This window comes from Rhinatrema bivittatum, chromosome 3 (genome assembly GCF_901001135.1).
Source record: "Rhinatrema bivittatum chromosome 3, aRhiBiv1.1, whole genome shotgun sequence".
Lineage (NCBI taxonomy): Eukaryota > Metazoa > Chordata > Amphibia > Gymnophiona > Rhinatrematidae > Rhinatrema > Rhinatrema bivittatum.
The window spans coordinates 103,188,902-103,208,768 of record NC_042617.1 but is presented as its reverse complement, the minus strand read 5'-3'; the positions used below and the strand labels follow the sequence as shown (position 1 = coordinate 103,208,768).

Below are 19,867 nucleotides of genomic sequence, written 5' to 3'. Positions count from 1 at the left end.
AGTAATTACTCCTCACAAAAGACTGTCTACATCTGGCAGCCTTTCAGGCATCTGTTAGAAGCATATATGCTCACGGATTTGTCCTTTTTTCCCAGACATGGGCCCCTCCAGGTCTGAGGTGTCCCTAAATGCTGGTCTTTCTACATAACAACACAAAGTACGGAAGACATCATGCCTACCACATGAGACCTCTGGGTGAAATATTAGGGGTGAGTCGCAAACAGCAGCAAGGACGGTAGCATTTTTTTTGTGAAATATTACCGCATCTTCATCTTCAATGCAAAGTTGGAGAACTGGGATAAAGAACATAATTTTGAATATATTGGGGACTGAGGATCTACATGGAAAGACAACAGATTACACTTCAGTGATAGCTTGCATTTTGAGAGTGGAACAAGAATCCTAAGGGAAGATATGCAAACAGGAGTTTAAACAAGAAGAGGGGGAGGTGGATAGCGGTTGATTAACTCAGGCTGTTAACCACAATAAACAAATGAGGTTAATGAAGGAACACACATGTCTAATCACCTCACAAAGCTACCTGTAAATAACAAGGAGGTAAATATATGCAGGAAGATCCCCAAAACAAAAAGGTCTGGAAAGTGGAGCACAAATGTTCATAGCCCAGGCCAGCTCTAATAGCAGAGGCAAATCCAGATATTGCTGCTGCTACAGAAACAATGCCTAGGGCATCCCTAGGCATTGTTGGTCCATCCCCTCTCCTCCCTCCAGACAAGGAACAACAGAGCAGAAGATCTAATGCACAGCCTTCTGTGCTCTGCTCAGTTTGTTTCAGGCTCATTTTCTCCCCTCATGTTGGGAATGACAGGAAGAAAGGGGCTGGATTAGAGAGTAGAATAGCTTTTCTTTGCTCCCTTTAGTGCACTCTGGCCTTACCCCTCTCCTGCTGTTCCCTATACAGTGCAGGAGGGGAAAGGTTGGAATAGGGAATAGAACTGTTTTGCTTTGCTCTGTCCCTTCCAGCCTCAACCCTCCCGTCCTGTTCTCTACATTGGGAGGGTAAGGCCGGAGCAGGAAGCAGAAGGTTGTTCTCTGCTGAGTGAGATTCAGCATAGCTAGAAAGCAGCAAATCTTCAGCTGGTCTGCTGCCCCGCAGATCTTTGCCACCCTAGTGTGCCTATTGAGAAATCTGGGCCTGAACGTGGTTCTATAAGTCTATAACAGGGAAACAGCCTTCCCACGTTATAATCTGTTCAGGAAGGACAGGATAAGCAGAGAACAACAGGATGTCAGTCCTCACACATAAATGAAATCATCTGATGGAACCTGGCACAGAAAACATATATCAAAGTTTCTAGAACTTTGACTGAGTCTCGCTGAGCATGCCCACAGTGTGCATTACACCACATGTTCAGGCGGGGTCCCTTCAGTCTTATAATTTAGCTAAGAAAAACACAAAGTGGAGACCCAACTCCACGGGGAGATAGGAGAATTTTGTGAGGATTGACATCCTGATGTCCTCTGAGAACACCTGTTACAGGTAAGCAACTCTGATTTCTCCAAGGACAAACAGGATGGCAGTCCTCAAACATGGATGAATATCTTGCTACAGGTGTCCCCTCCAAAAAAAAAAAAGGAGGCAACATAAACAGTGCAACAGGCTCAACCAGAACAATATTTTGATGGCAACAGGCCTTTTTTATATGAGGAGGTAGCCTGATAGATTGGACAAACTTGCTGTTGCATCAGCCATCCCTATCCAAATGAGTAATGGGAACTCCACATCGCAGCCTTGCAGATCTCCTCTATGGGTACCAATTAAAAGTAAGCCATCGATGCTGCTATGACTTGGACAGAGTGAGCTTCGACATGGCTTACAAGATTAAAGCCCACCTGGGCATAACGGAGATACAATCTGCTAGCAAACTGGAGAGCATCTGTTGGGCAATGGTGATCCTCATCTTGTTCTGATCAAAAGAAACAAAAAGCTGAATGGACTTTCTATGGGCTTCTGTCTGCTCCAGATGAAGGCCAAGGCCCTTTTGTAGTTGAAACTCTGCAGGACTTTTCCACCTTGGTGAGAATGAGGTCTGGGGAAAAATGTTGGATGGATGATTGACTGATTAAGATGGAATTCCAACACCATCTTAGTGTTCCATCATGAAAAAACTTATTGTAAGGTGGATAAGTCAATAAGGCCTGAAGCTCACAGACCCTGCTGCTGAAGTGACTGCCACCAGGAAAACAACCTTTCACGTCAGGTACTTTAGGCAACAGAAGCACAATGGATCAAAAGGAGCTTTCTTCAGCTGGGACAAAATTACGTTGAGGTCCCATGATACCGCAGGAGGTCTGATGGGAGGCTTCAAATAAAGCAGACCCCACATGAAACGTACCACTATAGGCTGTACAGAGATAGGCTTTTCTTCTACATGATGATGATATGCACCAATTGCACCAAGCTGAACCCTAACCCAATTGGTCTTAAGACCAGTTTCCGAGAGGTGTAGAAGGTAGTCAAGCAGTTTTTGTGTAGAGCAGGAGAAGGGATCTAAGGCCTCATGCTCACACCATTCAGCAAACCTCCTTCATTTCAGTCCATAGGACTTCCTTATGGAAGGATTTCTAGAAACCAAAAATACCTAAGACACATCCTCTAAAAGGCCAAGGGGTTGCAGAATCAACCTCTCAACATCAAAGTGATGAGCAAAAGGGACTGGAGGTTAGGACGGCACAACCTGCCTTGAGCCTGAGTGATGAGATCTGGGGAAAACCTCAGTTTGATCAGTTCCTGGATGAACATCTTCCAAAGCAGCAGATATCAGATCTATCTTAGCCACTGGTGGGGGGCTATGAAGGAGCTTCAACAAAGTCTTTGCTATCAGCAGAGGATATGCGTACAGAAGTCCTTAGCCGCAATGAAGGGCAAAAAATTCAGAGGCTAATTTGATGTGCATGCAGCAGAAGGGAGGAACCTTTCTGTTCCAAGGAGCTGTGAATAGATCCACCTCCGAGGTGATCCAGAGGTGGAAGATCTGATTCTTTACTACTTGATCCAGGGACCATTCATGGGGTCTTGAGGACCGATTAAGTCTGTCCATCAGCCCATTCTCCACACTGATCAGGTAAGTGACTCTGAGCACATCCCCTGAGAGAGGACCCAAGTCTACAACTGGATCACCTAATGACAGAAGAGGTATGAGCTCGTACCTCCCTGCTTGTTGATGTAAAACATCACCGCTCAATTGTCCATCTGGACCAGAACAACTCTGTTGGACAGCCAATCTCTGAAAGCCCATACAGCATACCAAATCACCTAGAGCTCCAGGAAGTTTATCTTATACTGATGTTCCTGGGTGGAGCAAGAGCCCTAGGTTAGTCCTCCAACTCAGGCTGGATGCATCCGTGGTCAAGACAATTTGAATCAGAGGAATTTGGAAGGGGTCCTCCAGATCAGATTGGAATTTTTCTGCCACCTGGACAGAGCATCTCTGAGTGGCCTGGATGTAGTTCCGAAGGTCTTTAGTGGCCTGTAGCCATTGCAACCTCATGGTCCATTAGGCTCTTCTCATGTGCAGACGTGCCTTGGGAGTGACATGAACAGTTATAGCCAAAATGGCCCAATAATGTCAACATGCACCAAGCTGATGTCTGCTGAATCTCTTGAACCTCTGCCACAATGGCCATCAAATTGTTGACCCTTTGTTACGGGAGGAAGGCCTTGGCCTAAGTTGTGATTAGCAGAGTTCCAATGAACTCCAATTGAAGTGATAAGCTAAGATGAGACTTGGGGTAGTTGATGATAAACCCTCGTACTCCGGCACCCAGATGGTCATGAACATGGACTCCTTGGCTCTTGCCCGAGACTTGCTCTTGACCAATCAATTGTCCAGATATGTTGGTGGCATCTGCACTTTCAACCTGTGCTGGTGTTCCACCATCAAGGCTAAGTATTTCGTGAAGACATGTGAGGACACAAGCCTAAATGGCAGAATACAGGTCTGGATGTGCCGATTTCTCACAATGAATCTGAGATATTTCCTTTGACCTGGAAATATCTCGATGTGAGTGTAGGAATCATTTAGATTGAGAGCGCAAAACCAGATCCCTTCTTGCAGAAAGGGGATCAAGGTGCCCATCTTGAACTTTTCTTTTTTGAAGAACTTGTTAATGGAATGGAGTCCCCCTATTTTCTTTAGAATCATGAAGTACTTGGAGTAGAATCCCTGCCTTCTCAGCCCTGGTGGCATGGACTTGATTGTGTTGGCCATTAAAAGGGAGGAGAGCTCCACAAGCAGCACTGCTTGATATGCTGAGTGCCCCCAAGATGGGCTCAGGAGGCAATAGGGTGGATATCAAATAGATTTAATCTGCAACCTTTCTGTTCAATGCTGAGGACCCACTTGTCTGAGGTTATACTGGACCACCGATTCACAAAGAACTGCAGCCTGCCCTCGACTGGGATGCCCTTTGACACGGGTACTGGGATCCTGGCTATGCTCTTTCTAATCCAGTCAAAATCCCATCCCTGATGTTGGCTGGTATGCCGTTTGTGCCTTAGGTGCTCTCTGCTGCCTGGGATGGAAGCAAGGGGTGTGCTGAGCAAAGATTAGTGCCTCCTCAGGCGAAAGAAGTTCTTCTTCTGCCCTGATCTCAGATACCTCCTAGGAGAGGTTAGGTCCGGAGTACAGGAGGAGAACTGCTGGAGCATCGCACGATTGTCTCTGATCTGTGCCACTGCATCCTTTTACTTTTTACTTTTTTAATATTATTTATGCATTTTCAGATATATACATCAAGATAAACTTGAAAAAGAAAATCACAAGCTGATACCAAAAAGTAGGAAGAAAAAGAAAACAAGGAAATATGGAGATTCAGCTAAAGATAAAATCCATAATTTGCGGCCCATTAGGTAATAAAATATCCAACTATTTTTGTAAAGGGGAGATGGAGTTCTGCCATTCAGCTGCTTGCCACCACCAGCTTCGATCAACAGAATTGCCACTGCATCCTTAACACAATCTCCAAAGAGACTATCTCCCATACTCGGCACATCAGCGAGTTGCTTCTGCACTTCTGGATGGAGATCAGAGGTGCACAGCCAGGCCAGACTACGCGCCCCTATCCCAACATCAGAGGCTCTTGATGCTGCTTTGGAAACATTGTAGGTTGATCAGACCCCATGATTTCCACACTCCAGAGGCTTGGACATCAGTGGATGGAGGGAGTCTTGCTGCTTCTGAGGAAGCCGCTCTGCCACCTCCTGCATCTGCTTCAGAAAGTCCCGCTTACTGGTAAGCTGCTATGCAGGCAATAAGCATTGTGCCTTTAAAAAACCTTTCTTCCAAGAGTATCTATGATACGAGGATCCTTCCCCAGCGGTACCGAGGAATGGGTTCTAGAGCACTTGGCCTTTTTTTTTTTGAAATACAATAAAAATAAAATTGAAATGTTATAAACAAAGGTATACATAGGATAATCATGATCACAAATCTCTTCACAAGAAATTCAAAATTACATTAATAATATATCATAATCATAATATCCCCTACATAGGAAATCAATAGGAAATTAGAGAGCAATTAAAGTTAAGTAAACTTGGAGCATAACAAAAGAAAATAAGTGATTATTCACTCTAATTGATTATTGTCTTCCCCACATATGAATATACTTATCCCCTTTTAAACAGCATTTAAGAGTGTGTATCTAAATAAGCACGAAGCTGATCTGAGTAATTAAAGATATATCTAGCATCCAAATGCTTTATAAAACATCTACAAGGATATTTTAGGGTAAAGAAGGGGCACTCCATGAAGTTAGCATGGGGCACATTTAAAACTAATCGGAGAAAGTTCTTTTTTACTCAACGCACAATTAAACTCTGGAATTTGTTACCAGAGGATGTGGTCAGTGCAGTTAGTATAGCTGTGTTTAAAAAAGGATTGGATAAGTTCTTGGAGGAGAAGTCCATTACCTGCTATTAAGTTCACTTAGAGCAGCGCTTCTCAACCGGTGTGTCGCGACACACTAGTGTGTCGCCAAACACCGCCAGGTGTGTCGCGTCTCCCGGTGTCCCACTGCCCCATTGTACTTTCCTTCTCCCTTTTTCCAGCCCCCGCGGTCCAATTGAAAGCTTCCTTTCTTCCTACCCCCACTGCCCAATGGGAAGCCTCCTTCATTTTGCCTTCCCCCGCGCAGGCCAATCGGAAGCCTCCTCCCTGCCACCTGCCAGTGGTAGTAGGAAGAAGGGAGGAAGCCTTTGATTGGCCGGTGAGGCAGGCATGGCACTGTCCGGGAGTGGGGTGGGAGGAATAGCAGTGTAGGACCCCGACGAAGCAAGGCCGCTACGGGAGCCCATCCCCGTAGCAGTGAAGAGAAAACCCGACCCCAACGGTGCAAGGCCGCTACGGGAGCCCAGCCCCGTAGCGGTGAAGAGAAAACCCAACCCCAACGGTGCAAGGCCGCTACGGGAGCCCAGCCCCGTAGCGGTGAAGAGAAAACCCAACCCCGACGGTGCAAGGCCGCTACGGGAGCCCAGCCCCGTAGCGGTGAAGAGGAAAACCCGACCCCTAGCGACGAAGAGGAAACCCGACCTCTGACTGAGGCGCCCATCCCCGTGGCGCGGAAAAAAGAAGGCCCGCCGGATTAAAGCCACGGCGGAACCGGAGCCTATCCCTGCAATGAAGGAAGAAGTTATTTTTGGTGAGAGCTGGTGTGTCTGTGTGTGAATGGGGGCCTGGGTGAGAGCTTGTGTCTGTGGGTGTGAATGGGTGCCTGGGTGAGAGCTTGTGTCTGAGGGTGTGAATGCGTGCCTGGGTGAGAGCTTGTGTCTATGGGTGTGATTGGATGCCTGGGTGAAAGCTTGTGTCTGAGGGTGTGAATGAATGCCTGGGTGAGAGCTTGTGTCTGTGGGTGTGAATGGATGCCTGGGTGAAAGCTTGTGTCTGTGGGTGTGAATGGATGTCTGGGTGAGAGCTTGTGTCTGAGGGTGTGAATGAATGCCTGGGTGAAAGCTTGTGTCTGTGGGTGTGAATGGATGTCTGGGTGAGAGCTTGTGTCTGTGGGTGTGAATGGATGTCTGGGTGAAAGCTTGTGTCTGAGGGTGTGAATGGGTGCCTGGGGGAGAGCTTGTGTCGGAGGGTGTGAATGGGTACCTGGGTGAGAGCTAGTGTCTGTGGGTGTGAATGGGTACCTGGGTGAGAGCTAGTGTCATTGGGTGTGAATGGGTGCTTGGGTGAGAGCTTGTGTGTAGGGGTGTGAATGGAAGCCTGGGTGAGAGCTGGTGTGAATGGGTGTAAGAGCTTTTGTGTGTGATTGAGAGCTTGTATATAAGAGAACATGAGTGTGATTGAGAGAGCGAGACTGGTCAGGGAGGTGATGTGTTTCTGTGTGAGAGAGAGAAACTGGTCAGGAAGATGACTGGTGTGAAAGAGACCGAGACTGGTCGTGGGGTCTATTTGGGGGTGTGTGTGTTGTGAGTGACTGGTTGTGGGTGCTAAGGAAGAAGATTGAGGACAGAGCTTCAGCAGCCCTTGCTGCTTCTGGTTAGTGCTATTGGCCTGGAAGGGAAAGGAGTAGGAGAGTTGCTGGAGAAGGTAAGTAAAGGTGGCTTTTAAATTTATTTTTCTTGATTGACTGCCATTTTAATTATTGGGTATTATGCGATGTCTGCTGTTTTGAAATATTTTATTGATATTTGGACATGTTTTAATAATTTTTATGAGTATTTAATTGAATATTATTCTGTTCAGCAGCTGCTTTGTAACATTTTTGTTATAACTTTACAATGATTTCTGTGTGGGGCTCTGTAGCAGCTTGGCTTATTCTGTTTTCCCAATAGGAAATGTTTTAGTGTTTAGGGCCTGGTTTAATAGTTGTATTTCTTAGATAGGGTTGTTACTGTTTGCGTGTGTTCCGTAATACAGGTGTAACTTTGTGCAGGTTAGTTTGTGTGCATTATTGCAAATCCTGAGTCTGTTAGGTGCTAAATTTCTCTTTCCATTTCTCCAGGTTCGCACTGTATGCAGAGTGGCTTTTTTGGCTTTCCGTTCCAGTTTCTGTCTCCATATTTATAATTTGTGTTTTTTCTGTGCTTGGTGAAGGTCAGTTCTGGGTGTGTGACCAAAGTGAGGTGTTTTACTAGCATGTAGGCATTTGTATCAATCTTATTTGATGTGTTTTCTCAATAGGATATGCATTAGTGGTAAATTACTGTCTTTTCATAAGGAAGGCTATTGTGCCTGGTAGTAAAGGGAGTTTGTTTTGCTTTTACTGAGATGTCATCAGAACCAGAATATCTTTTTTTTGTATGGTGAGTTGTACGGGTTATGCCCTAGATCTGCTCTGCACTCATTGCTGAGGGTTGAGGGGAGTCCTGTGGATGCAGAGTGCATGTTTACACTTAGCCCCGTGATGGTCACATGTTCAGTGTGTCACGCATATGAGAACCATTTGTCAGGTGTGTCCCGGCCAAAAAAAGGTTGAGAACCACTGACTTAGAGAATAGCCACTGACATTAGCAATGGTAACATGGAATAGACTTAGTGTTTGGGTACTTGCCAGGTTCTAATGGCCTGGATTGGCCACTGTTGGAAACAGGATGCTGGGCTTGATGGACCCTTGGTCTGACCCAGTATGGCATTTTCTTATGTTCTTAATTGAGCACCTCTTTCCAGTACTTCTTTTCACATTTCTATTAATTTTTTCTGTCTTGTCTGAGTTGTGCGAACTACATCAGGAAATATTCTTATGGGATATCCATAGAAATCTTGTTTTTGATATTTAAAATGCAGTTTTGACACTGCATCTCTCTCTAGAAGGGATGGAAATTGGACTAACAACGTAGCCCTATTATCAATTTTAGACATATGATTTTTCAAGAAAATCTGTTAAAATCAGATTTCCTTTACTTTGCAAATTTTTCCCTTCTTGAGGTTGTTGTAAGTAATAGATCTTAGATATTACTGGAAAGGAATTTTCCGAATATTTTAAAACATTCTTCAAATAGCTGTTAAATAGATCAGTTGGAGTTACTAAGTGAATTTTTGAAAAATTCAACAATCTGAGATTTAATCTTCTATTTTGGTTCTCTAATATTTCAATTTTCCCTTCATATTCTTCTGCTGATTTTATCAGATTAATTTGAACTTTATGAATTTCTCCCAATTTCAAATCAAATAGATTTGCATTTTTCTCCAAATTTTCAATTTTTTCCTGTATATATGTATTCTTTTTTAAGGCATCTTGAACTGTCAATGTAATATTATAGATTTTTGCATATTTACCATCATTAAACCCAGTTCTTCTGTGGAAAATTTTTGAGGAGTTATTACTCCGCACTTGGCCTTTTTGAGAGCAGATTCGACCATCACAGACTGGTGTGGTAGCTGATAGGGATGCAAATTGTTTTTCTGACAATTGAAAATATCGGAAGATATTTTAATGGTTATGTGAGGAAATGTTAATAGTGTATCTTTCCATTGTGAGGAAATGTTAATAGTGTATCTTTCCATTGGACTTGTCGGCTTTTACAAGTGAACACATTTTAAAACGCACAAGCATGAATGAAATAACCAGTTTGAACACTTAGTCCACCAGTTTGCTCAGTCTCTCTCTCTAGTTCATCAAGACACCTCTTTTCACCCTGCACTCCCCTCAGTTTACCCAGATCCCTCACTCAGTCAGTTTTTGGGTATAACAAGGTATTTTCAGACTTATACCTGATAAATTGCTGCGGTCACCGATTTTAAAATTGGAATTTATACAGGTAAATGTTGGCCCTGCCGCAGAACGTCTTGCCCCAACTCCGTCCCTTTTATAGTTGTTCACGCACGCATATACACAGACGTAATTTGCCGATTTTAAAATACGAGTTGCTCATGCTAGGCCCATGTACTCACAATTATGGACCTTTTAATGCAAGCAACTCTTTTAAACTTGATCTCTAATTTTATGTAACTGGGAATAAAAATTATGTCATATCAACCGTTTTTATAAGCACTTGTAACAGACTCTTCCACATTATATTTTGAGAGTACAAAACAGTTTGTCACAGATTTTCTACAAAAAGTCTATGATCTTGTGATATTGTTTTTACTAGCTAATATATTCCTATAGTATCGGATAAAGGATTTCTCTACTATCCGTTGGTAAACTGAAAGAGGATAAGAAATGGAGAAATTACTTACCTGACAATTTCATTTTCCTTTGTGTAGACAGATGGACTCAGGACCAGAGGGGGTTATGCTCCCCTGCCAGCAGATGGAGACAGAGCAAGTTGATGTCACAGTATACATAACCCTGCAGTGACCCCAGCCTGCCAGTATTCTCCATCTCCAGCAGATGATGGACGTGTTTTTTGAAAGGAGAAATTTTAAATTCTAAATTCAGGAAAACAAAGCCCTGCTCTCCTGTGGTGATACCTAAAGTTCCCTCCCCCAGTTGAGAATTCCTGAAGCGATTTCCGTGGTCCCTCAGAGGTGTGCCTTGGTCCGCTAGCTGGGTTTCCCGGGTGGACTTAGCTGCTAGTTCAGCTGAAAGGCTGCAGGTGCAGGAGGCCGAGTGTGGCAGTGACAGCAGACGCCTTCTTCCCCCACAGCTGGAGACCGTCTCTGTACTTAGCCGGTAAATGCTGAGCTCAGATAAGGTTTAAAAAAAAAAAAGAAGAAAGTTTTATATGAATCAGAGACAGAGGGATTTCAGGACTTCCTATGGTCTCCATTCTCGGCGCGCTGTGCCAATGTTCGTTCCCGCTCCCATTGGGGTTGGGGAACTGGGAAGCCTGGCGGATTGAGCAGCCCCCAGTGGGCTAGGTCCCGCACTTAGGCTTTTTTCTTGCACACTGCATGGTAGGCCGTGGCAGTCATTTTCGCACACTCTTGTGCGTGTTCTGCTGCCCTCTATAGGCCGTCAGTGTGCACAGTGTGTCGGCTCGCAAACATGTTGTGTGCTCAGTTTTTTGGGTGCGCTTTTTTTGCACACAATTTGGTGCACAGGTTGTGCATGCGTCTTGCCACATTTGCTTCTAGGCGCTTATTTTTTGGGCGCATTTCATTTTTAAGCGTGAACTGTTTTCTATGCACGTTTATCGCAGCGATGGCACCGGTAAGCAAGAAGCCTAAGCGTCTTCCTATTTGTGTTGCCTCTCATTTTAGGGTTTCTCAGCCTGACCTGGCTTCTAATCTGTGTCAGTGCTGCTCAGATGCTCAGGGAGAGTTGTCTTCTTCAGATTTTGCTAAGCCTGGCTCTTCCCATTCTGATGATGGGTTTGTCACAGCCTTGACTGGGGGAATGCCAGATCTTAGTTCTCCCTTGCCTCTGCTGGCAAGGGCAGTTCTGTGGGACCAGCTCCAGTTCCTTCTGGGCTTGATCTGGACCCGGCCTGACACTTAATATTAATTGATTCACTTCTTCACTTACCCTGCTACAGTCCTGAGCCCCTGTCAGCACTTTGCCCCCAGAAGGCTGCTTCTCATGTTACTCCATAACTTCTAAGCAGCAGCAGGCAGCTTTTAGCTCAGCAACTGCGGCGTGACTTCCTGTCCCAGCCACCAGCATCACCCTCTCTTTCAATCTTGAAAATTAGGGGCCAATCTCCTCTTCTTTGCGCTAAGCTGCAGCCTCTCTGTCTCCCTGGTGAGGGTTGCTTGATTTTGAACAATCACTAATGCACCCTTGAACTCACGTCAGGACCTAACACCAGCTCAGGGCTGGTGATAAATTTGCCACGTTAGAAAGGGTGCGTTAGCCAAGCAGCGATTTTCTACATTGGGGGTAATAGCTAATAGCCTCATCTACATGGCATTTACATGTAATGAATGCTATTAGCTGTGCACCTGTTTGGATGCGCTAATCCTAGTATTGCATTGGGAGTTATTCTAGCGTGTCTAAAATGCACATCCAACCGAGGGTTAAGCTGGGCACACTATATCGCATTGGCCTGAATGGGCTTTCTAACCAGGAAGTTAAGCAATATGACTCTGCCAGTCACAAAGCAGCCTCTGTGGCCAAACTGAAGATCTCGGACTTAACTATCAAAGGCCTGCTTAAAACAGAACTCCAAAGAAGCAGAAGACAGAGTGCACCCTAAAATACAAAGGATTATAAGTTATAGCATGGCGCAGCTGCGTTAAAAACTGCAATACAATTAATTAAATTATATTACTGACATTCATGTATTTAATTTTCATGCACAGGATTACTGCCCCATGCCATGTAGAGAATTACATGACTGTTGCATTCAGATCAGCTGTTGTGTACTGTCCATGATACAACAGTGTTTGTATAATATAGCCTTTAGCAGGTACCGTGCAATATACAGTATGCTTCCAGTTTTTAATCAAACACTTGGCAAGTAGAAGAGGTCTGATGCTTACCTTCTTACCAGCTATATAGCCTCCAGCTGCTCCAAAGGTTTTGGTGAAGGTTCCCATCAATACATCGATCTCTGCAGGATCCAACCCAAAATACTCCACCACACCTCGTCCTGTTGGCCCCACTGCACCGATACTGTGAGCTTCATCCATGTAGAGGTAGGCTTTATACTTCTTTTTCAAGGCCATGACCTCTGGAAGGCGCACAATTGAACCTTCCATACTAGGCAGTAGAAAAAAACAACAACCTGGGTTTAATAATTACAAACTACGTACTGGAGGAAGTCACCAGAACGATAGGGTACAAAAAAAAAAATATTAAAATTTAGTGAGCTGTTAAAAACTGTATTAATGTTCCTCTTTTGGCTCTGAGCTGTATTTAAAGTGGAAGTAGTTTAAAAATATTTTATTCCGTTTATGGGGGCAATTTTATAACAGCCTGCCTATAAAAGGTGGCAAAATTGCACGTAAATTACAATAATTTAACCGGCCAGAGAAAATCGGAGCACATCACACCTGTATTAAAAGCCCTACACTGGTTACCCATTGAAAAAAGGATCGAGTTCAAAGTACTATCCATATTACACAAATCAATTTACGGAAAAGAAATAGATTGGCTGAACAATGTAATCAAAATATACACCCCACAACGCACACAAGATCAACCAATAAAGCATTATTATCAATACCCACAATCACCTCCGCCAGACTTACGTCAGTATAGGACAGAGCAATTTTCCTAGCAGGACCATGCCTATGGAATACCCTACCAGAAAGCTTACGAAAACAAGGCAACATAAAACTATTCAGAAAACTCCTAAAAACCTGGCTCTTTGAACAAACATATAAAGACGGTATAGGATAAATACTTTTCCACCAATACAGATCCTCCTCCTCCCAATCCCACCATCATTTAACATGGACTATCTCTCATGATTACCCTTCATCTAAAGCAATAACTATAAGAATTAAGACTCTCACAATTTACAAAAGTACCAACTCCAATGAACCTCGTTTCCATATCTCTAGTTCTAACTTTGCTACCAACTCCTATCTTTCCCATCATGACCCCCATAATAATACTCTCTCCTCTGATATCCCCTGCTTATAGTTCGATATATCTACAATCGTAAGTATCTATCTATAACTTTCTACAACATATCTCCCCAAGATTTCTTATTACAATGTACCCAGTTATGTTCTGTTTTATGTAAACAGTTGTAATACCATTTAACAGTTATGAAAATTGCTCCCTTCTCACCTCCCACCTAAGTTGCTTGTTATAATGTAATCAATTTTTGATCTGTTTTATGTACTAAGTTGTTACCTGTTTTATGTAATAAGTTGTTACCTCTTGCTCCAAACAATGGTATATAAAAACTGACAAATAAATAAATAAATACATTTTCAAAGCAGACATGCATATAACTGCTTTGAAAATTATCCCACCAAAATTAACTTCAAATACAAGGGAAAGTTATGAAATTGACTATTGTTATTCTAAATAAGTCATGCAATGACTTGAAATAATAAAACATTATTGAAGTATACATTAAAACTCAAGTCAGTCAAAGCAGAATATGGGAAAGACTTCCAATAGATTGGAAATGCTTTATTATGAAAGTCTGAACTTGTTATGAACGCTGCTGCCCGCGGGTTTCCCCACGGGCAGACTCACCTTTCCACGCTGTTCTTCACCTGACGTGGCAGGACGCCGCTGTCGGGCCTCCAACGTGGCTGGAGCCGCGGTCTGTCCTGCCTCGCGGCCCGGGGGCAGCCCTGGATCCTCTTCTGCTCCGCGGTCAGAGCCGCGGCCTTCCTGTGGGGCTGGGACCGCCCCCGACATCATCAGCTTCTTCACGGCACTAAGGCCGCATCCTCGGGCTTGAGTGGCAGCTGGAGCCACTCCCGGGGCCTCCTGCAGCGGCTGGAGCCGCTGCCTACGTCGGGCCTGCGTCTCAGGCCAGTCCTGCCTCTTCTGCGCGCTATACGTCAGAGCAGGCCGCTGTCCGCGGTCCTGCACAGCTCTCCTGCTTCCTCTAGGCGGGCGGCCGCGCCTCTTCACCGAATTTAAAGGGCCAGGCACAGGAAGTGTGCTGGCCCCACCTTTAATGGGACTTCCTGCTTGAGCCCTATAAAGGGCTGCTTCATCAGTCTGTTCCTGGCCTTGCATCATCGTGACTTCTCTCTGGAGGCTCCTGCCTGCCAGAGTCTTGTAAGGTCATGTCTTCTTCGTGGAGCTCCTCATCTCGTCTGCCTTCTACCATGTCTTCATGTCTTGGTGTTCCGCCTGAGGTCCCGGGCCATGTTTGATGTCTCGTTATGATCGTCTATCTCCTGATGTGCCCGCCTTCCAGGATGTTCTTCCCTGTGTCTTTGTTTGGTGCTCCTGAGCCTTCTGTTACTGTGAGCCTATTTTCTCGGATGGTGTTTGCCCGAGAATGGGTTGGCTTGCAGGTGGGAAGTGTCCCTGCGCTACGGAGCCTCCGTTCCCGCCAGCCTTAGAGGGAGCTTCGGGTGACACCGGCTTCGTCATTGGAGTCCCTCTTTGCCTAGACTTTCCCTGTGCTGTCCCATTCTCCTCGTGGTCCGTGACCAGCCTGCAAGGGCTGTGTAGGGCGCGCAGTGGGACAGGGTGGTCCGCGACTCAGTCCCGCGGGTGGCCTGAGTAGGGTGCCCTGAGAGACAGTGCCAATGTCCATGCCTTGTGTTTTGCCTGTTTGGATGTCAAGTTCCTCGTCATGCCCGTGATGACGATGCATCAACCCAGCTGTTGTCAAGTTCCTCTCCCGGATGCCGTAGCATCAACCCAGTTGTTGTCATGTTCCTTGCCCGGATGCCGATGCATCAACCCAGCTGTGTCAAGTGTCTTCGTCAGGATGCCGCCGCATCAAGCAAGTGTCTTGTCTGCGAAGCCGCCGCATTGACCATAGTCCTGTCTTTGTGTCAAGGCCTCTTGTCTGCCCTCAACCTCAGGCCAGGCCTGCTCTTCCATGCTGTTCGCAGCAGGTCCGAAAGGGCTCGGAATGGTCGGAGGACCATTCAACTTCCAACATCCTTGGATGTTGGCCTTGGGAGCTTGCAGGACTGGCAGAGGGTCAGCCCGTCAGCCATGCGGAGCCACAGTCAACCCTCGGCTCGGCCCTGAAGGTCTGGGCCCAGGCTGAGGCCCAAGGGCACACTAAACCTCCATTACTTGACAGAATGCAAGGCTTTTCGAGGCCCTTCTTGACAGAACTATTTTCAATATCTATTGATGTCACACATATATTTCCTATAAGTCCACAATTCTCTTTGATATCCACATTTTATTTGCATGTACCAAATGGAGAGCTGATTTTTTTCTACTTGTGAGTTGTTTTGACACAGTATACTTAAATTAAATGTGTTTAAGACATTATATTAGCATTGTCAATCAATGCATTTACTTAAATCCAGAAATGTCTCCTGCATCCGTGTAGATGGAAAAAAAACTCTCATATGACCAGGATACATGAATAATCAAATGCGATAAGAGAGATTTCCTGTAAAGTTTCTGATTTAGGATTTTATTGATTATAAATATTTGGTTATAGCTACAAGATAAAAGAAGTGTCTTGTGGAACAGGTAAGTAAGCTAAATAAATGGAATTCAGAGTGTGAATAATGACCATATGTCCCATTACGGACAGATGGTTAGCAGATGGTAACTTAGTAAAAAAATCAAGGGGCCAATTTTCAAAAGAGTTTAGGCTCCTAACTTTTGGAGTTAGGCTCTTAAATTGGCCCTTTTGAAAATTTACTAGGGCCAAGTTCCTAAATTTATGCTCTTAATTGCATTATGCCCTTAAATTTAGGATTCTAAAAAGTGGGTGGCTAAGGGTGGGGGAAACAAAGTTGCGAGATTAGCACGGATTTTCAGAACTAGGCATCTAATTTAGGATCCTAAATCTAGGCAAATAAATAGCAGTCCTAAATTTAGGGGCCTGTTTACCCTGATCCTTCACCCAGTCAGTAACTGCTATAAAGTGTTATTCTGACTTACATCTGATATACAGCAGAAGTAAATGGGCACAGGTGACAGTTGTACATGCACCGCTTGCACTGGTTATAAAATATCAACTTATGAACGTAATTGTTGGTCCTGCCCCAGAATGCCCTTGCCTCACCCTTATCCCGCCCCTTTTTTAAGTGCACCAGTTCATTCACACTCCAGTATTGCAATGTGCATGTGCAAAGTTTATAAAATAGGTTGGACATATGCAGGGCCGTTGCTAGCTTTTTTACTGCCCTGTGCGAGCAATGACTGTACTGTTCTCCCCCCCCCCCCCCCCCCCTTGTTCATTCATTTTCTGTCCCGGGCTCACCAAACAAAATCCCAGCTCCCTCCAGTGGTACAAACTTTAAAAACAGACACCACTACTCCCCCCCTCCCCTGGTGAACCTTATGGCCTTGCACAACGCCCCCCCACCCACTCCCCAACCTTCCCTCAGCCCACTCCACATGCAGTTAAGAGTTATGCATTTATAATAACATTTGCATAAAAAAATATCAAACTACCGTATTCTGAGGTAAAAATATCACAAATTAAATTTACATGCACTGCTATGATGCTAACCTGAAATCCTTACAAAAACACACTTGGAACCTACATGGTATTAAGCCTATTGTAATATGTGTGTTGTGTGTGGGCTTGACCCTCCGAAAGCCCTAAAACACTAATACACTTCCTATTAGGAGAAAAGCTCACTTGAGTAACACATGCAGGCTTCATTCACACACACACATACACCCATCCCAAGCAGCCTCACATTCACACACACACACATCCATCCCAAGCAGCCTCACACACACACACACACACCCACACACCCATCCCAAGCAGCCACACACACACACACACACACACACATCCATCACAAGCAGCCTCACATTCACACACACACCCATCCCAAGCAGCCTCACATTCACACACACACACCCCCATCCCAAGCAGCCTCACATTCACACACACATCCACATCCATCACAGGCAGCCTCCCATTCACTCACACACACATGCAGACCAGGCAGTCAGAGTCCATGGGTCATTCCCTCCTCTGCTGCTGCTGCCATCATTAGCCTATACTGTCTTCATTGGGGAAAGCAGCAGTTCTGCAGCTCTTCCTGCATGCTGGCCCCGTGGTAATTCAACACTCGCGGTGCTGGCACTTCCTATATTCTCATCTCTCGCGAATTACCATGGGCCAGCACCTGAGGAGGAGCTGCAGGATGGGCTTCTTCTGCTACCAATGGGATGGAGCCCACTGGTGGCCGCATAGGCCTTCTGTTTCTTCTGCCATCAGTGGGATCAGGCCCACCGGCAGTAGCATGCCTCTACCTGTTCCCAACACCTCCCCTCCACCAGGCCCCCAGGTGTGCCACCCTGTGCAACTGCACAGTTTGCACACCCAGTGGTGTCAGGCCTGGACACGTATATGTGCTATATACGTGCACATCTGCCAATTTTTGCACATTCATCTCTTTTAAAATTCATCTTTAAGCTCATAGTGCTTTTGCTTCACTGAGCATTTGTGGGAATTCCCGCACAGGTGTTCTCTGGTGAGGTCCTTAGGTCAATATCAGATTCATGTCTAGGTAAGTATTTGACTTTCTAGGAAGGTGGGCAGGTATTGGGCAGGTATTTAGCATGGCTAATTCATCCTGCTGTCTATGGAAAACACTATTTACCATAAACAAACTTGCTTTCTTTGTTGGCAAGCAGGGCTAAATAAGCCATGACACATGATGAGTCCCAACCCGATGGTTATAGTGGAGCGTTTACTGAATAAGCAACCTGGACCCCACTGTGGAGAGTAGCCTGTTTGGTAAACAGGTTATGCAAAACTGCTTGTCCAAATTTACTGTCACTTTTTGACAAATTGTACAGACAGTAATGGGACATGAAAGTGTGCACTAATGACCAAGTTGCAGCTTTGCAGCTGTCTTCAATAGAATCTGCACTCATTTGAGCCACTGATAAGGACATGGGTGTCACTTGATGAGCCTTGATAGAGTCTGTGATTTGGATGCCTGCTAGGGCATAACAATGTGCAATACAGTCTGCTAGCCAATTGGAAAATGTTCATTTGGCTACTACTATGTCCATTCGGTTAGGAGCATACAGGGCCAGTGATAGCTTTTTTGCTGCTCTGTGTAAACACTGTGCTGCCCCCCTCCCCCCCCCAATTCATTCAGTCTCTGTCCTGAGCTCATTAAAAAAAAGCCCAGCTCCCTCCAGCAATCTATATTTTTAATAACTGACACCTGCAGCCCCCCTCACCCCCCCAGGGAACCCATGGTCGGTGAAAGGATATTAGGTACCCTAGGCAAACCTTAGAGATTCCATGGTTGGTGAAAGGATATCAGGTACCCTAGGCAAACCTTACAACTTTGTACACCATCTACAGACAAACAAATTATGCATTTATAACAGATTGTTCATGAAAAAGAACACTCAAAAGTACAGTCTTCTAAGGCAAAAATATCACTTACAAAATGCACATTATATTTACATATACTCCTGAGTTACCAACTAGAAAACTCTGCAAAAAAGACACTTGGAACTCATATGGAATTAGACCATTTTTTAATGCATGTTGGGTGTGGCCTTGGTCCTCAGAAAGCCATGAATAAACAGAATTACTTGTTACATTTGTGGCTTGTGGGCTACCCCTGGCACACTCACCTAAACCCACCGATGGCTCTCTCTGCCTCCAAACCAAAGCCTCAGACCTTGAGGAGAGGGCTTAAAGGGGGGGTACAGTTACATTTGCTGACTTGCGGACTACCTCCATGAGCCAGCATACTCACTTAAACCCACCAATGACTCTCTCTGCATTATGGTGGGGTGGCAACACAATTACTCACATTATAGCGTGCGCCTAGCTTTAAAGGCCCCATGTTGGGAACCACTTCAGCCGGTACCAGGAGATGACGTCACATGGCTGGGTATTTAAACTCCAGCCGGGCAACAGACTGACACCTCAGCAATGGGTCACCTAAATCCTGCAGTGTTGAGTTGCTCCAGAGTTCCTGATCCAAGCCTTGCCTGCCTTGTCTCTGACCATCGGATTTAACCATAGCCTGAATTCTGAATATTCTTGCTTGCTACCTCCCTCTGACTTCAGCCTGGACCTCAACCACTCTTGCCTGCTGCCCGCCTCTGACCTTAGCCACGACTGGGACTTCCATCATTTTCAACTTCAATAAGACTCATGCCTAAGTCTTGCTAGCCTCTGGACCCCAGGGATCAACCTAAGGGGAAAGGGGCTGGTATAAGTGAAACTCCAGAACAGTCTCCAACTAGCCAAGTCCCGCCAGCTATCGGGACTTGGCTAGTTGGACTTACAGGGTCTTCTATGTAGGTTGTGCCAACCTTCTCACAGCAACTTTATATTACCATTAAATACAGTATACCTCCCATACCAAAACAGCCTTAACTACCAGCACTCAAACAGTAACAACCTTATATCTATGAATACTGCATATATTACACCAGGCCCTAGAACACCAAT

The 19,867-nt window shown here is 45.1% G+C and overlaps 1 protein-coding gene across 1 annotated transcript in view; it reads right to left on the bottom strand.

Annotated features, from left to right (window-relative positions):
* The window catches only part of LOC115086982 (serine palmitoyltransferase 3-like), a 189,075-nt gene that overhangs the window by 30,424 nt on the left and 138,784 nt on the right, over window positions 1-19,867 (bottom strand). The window contains exon 8 of the mRNA XM_029593552.1: window positions 12,336-12,555. Within this exon, the coding sequence (XP_029449412.1) occupies window positions 12,336-12,555 (220 nt within the window). The remainder of the gene's footprint in view (window positions 1-12,335; window positions 12,556-19,867) is intronic.